Source organism: Poecilia reticulata, linkage group LG14 (assembly GCF_000633615.1).
Source record: "Poecilia reticulata strain Guanapo linkage group LG14, Guppy_female_1.0+MT, whole genome shotgun sequence".
Taxonomy (NCBI): domain Eukaryota; kingdom Metazoa; phylum Chordata; class Actinopteri; order Cyprinodontiformes; family Poeciliidae; genus Poecilia; species Poecilia reticulata.
In genome coordinates this window covers 28,308,758-28,310,815 of record NC_024344.1, presented here as the reverse complement: position 1 = coordinate 28,310,815, position 2,058 = coordinate 28,308,758, and the positions used below count along the sequence as shown (strand labels likewise).

The 2,058-nt window shown below is 36.8% G+C and overlaps 1 protein-coding gene across 1 annotated transcript in view; it reads right to left on the bottom strand.

The window, feature by feature from the left end:
- Nucleotides 1-669: 669 nt before the first annotated feature.
- gjb7 (gap junction protein beta 7) overlaps nucleotides 670-2,058 on the bottom strand; it is a 14,580-nt gene continuing 13,191 nt past the window's right edge. Inside the window, exon 3 of the mRNA XM_008428699.2 lies at nucleotides 670-1,635. Coding sequence (XP_008426921.1) covers nucleotides 821-1,621 — 801 coding nt within the window. The 5' untranslated portion in view covers nucleotides 1,622-1,635 and the 3' untranslated portion in view covers nucleotides 670-820. The remainder of the gene's footprint in view (nucleotides 1,636-2,058) is intronic.

Here is a 2,058-nt window from a genome sequence, read left to right as displayed (position 1 = left end):
CCAGACAGCAATTTAACATGAGGTTTGAATAGCTCTACATTAATACAATAAGAAAATATAATAGTGCAATTTATGCATACAGTAAAGCTGTTTAAATAACTCAATATCAAAGCTATAGTCCTAATTCCATCACACCTAAAATTGTTATACATGATGCAAACTCAGAAATTAACTTTATGTAACACTTTACAGATCAAACAACAAATGTAAATTAGATTTAATGCCAGAGGTACTATATGTGTATATATATTTCATGTGATTGGAAATTACATAAAATTTCCAATCACATTCTTTGCGTTCTACTTCAAAGATTCAAAGATATGAAGACACACAGTTAATAAAAGTACCTTTTAAATCTAAATAATACTAAAACACTGAAAAAGAAATTAACAATCAATGATATAAAAAGCTGCCCTCAGCAATGAAAACTTGAATCTCTAAAGTTACCTGTTTCTGGGCTGTTTGGTGCTGGAAGAACCAACAAAGAGTTTTCAAACAAATAAACTAGACACAACACATTTTGCTGAAATAGAGAGAAATAAATATGAAAGAACAAAAGCACAAAGTTACTGAGGAGTGTACCATCACACAAGCAAGCTGGAACAAAAAATAATGTTATCTGTAAGAGGCAGGTATGTTGCTGTGTAACATACTTCCATTCAACACATACACAATTCAACAGGTACTTTAATAAGTTTCAATGATTCTCTGAAGATATATATTTTTTCAATGACATGTTTAAAAAAAAAGTATATTGTCAATTATATTTTAGGCCGAAAAGATACTGCATTTGTCTTTGTGAACAGGGGGCCAGTTGCTCTCAGCTCTGCAGAACTGGACTGTCGGGTTTTTCAATTGCATCAGCTGCGGGTTCTGGTGTGCAGACCTTTGTGTTTTCAAGCTGCTCAGACGACGTAAATCTTTTGTCAGCTGAAACATGAAGCTGGCTGTTTTTCAAAATCTGCTGTTCCACAGGAACATACCGCCTGCTGAAGTGTCTCCACAGCTGCTTCCAAATAATGTAAAGGAGCTCTGAGAAGTTGAGAGCTATACACAAGATGGAGGTGCAGCCCATGATGTAGAGGAAGATCTTCTTCTCCATGGCTCGGGCTATGTAGCAGTCCACAGTGTTGGGGCAAGGTTCCTGTGTGCACCGCATCAGGATGGGGACCCCAAAACCATTGTACAAGTAGTAAAAAGCCAGCAAAAACCCTACTTCAAAGCCCGTCTTAAAGATCAAGCTGATGACATAGGTGCAGAAAAGACCACCATCAATGCTCCCTTTGTCCTTGTAGAACTTTCTCTTGTGTTTGGCCTCCCGGTGCTCCCTGTAGCCCACATGAAGGGCCACCATTAGGGATGGTGTGGACACCATGATGAGCTGTAGAGCCCAAAGACGGATCTGAGATATGGGGAAGAAGTGGTCGAAGCAGGCATTCTTGCAGCCAGGCTGCAGTGTGTTGCACACAAAGTCATTTTGCTCGTCCTTCCAGACCTGCTCAGCCGCGGCCACATATACCAAAATCCTGAACAGGAAGACCACAGAGAGCCAAATCCGGCCAATCGAAGTGGAGTACTTGTTCACTCCACTCAGAATCTTCTCCAAAAATCCCCAATTCATTGTTCACTTGTCTCCTGTCAGGACATAAACAATCAAGTTAGAGTCTAAATAACACAAACCAGCCATAAAGTATTAATATTGTTGAATCACAAATGCAATCATGATAAAAGTAGCACAACCTTTAAAATTTTTGGGTTTCATGAATCAGAACTTTAAAAAAAAAAAAGATTAACCTAAAAATTAACCTGTACTACTAGTCACATTCAATGACTAGTAGTCATTGAATGTGACTACTACTCACATTCATTCAATTTTTTTGATCAAAAAATGATTGATTGATATTCTATCAATTCTATCACAGAAATAAACAGTGAGAAAGAGATTAAAAAAAAAATAAAAATAAAAAACAAAAAACATTACATCATTAAAACGTCGAAAAGAAAGAAGAAGAAATTAAAAACATTAAAGACATAAAAACATGGAAGACATCAAAACCC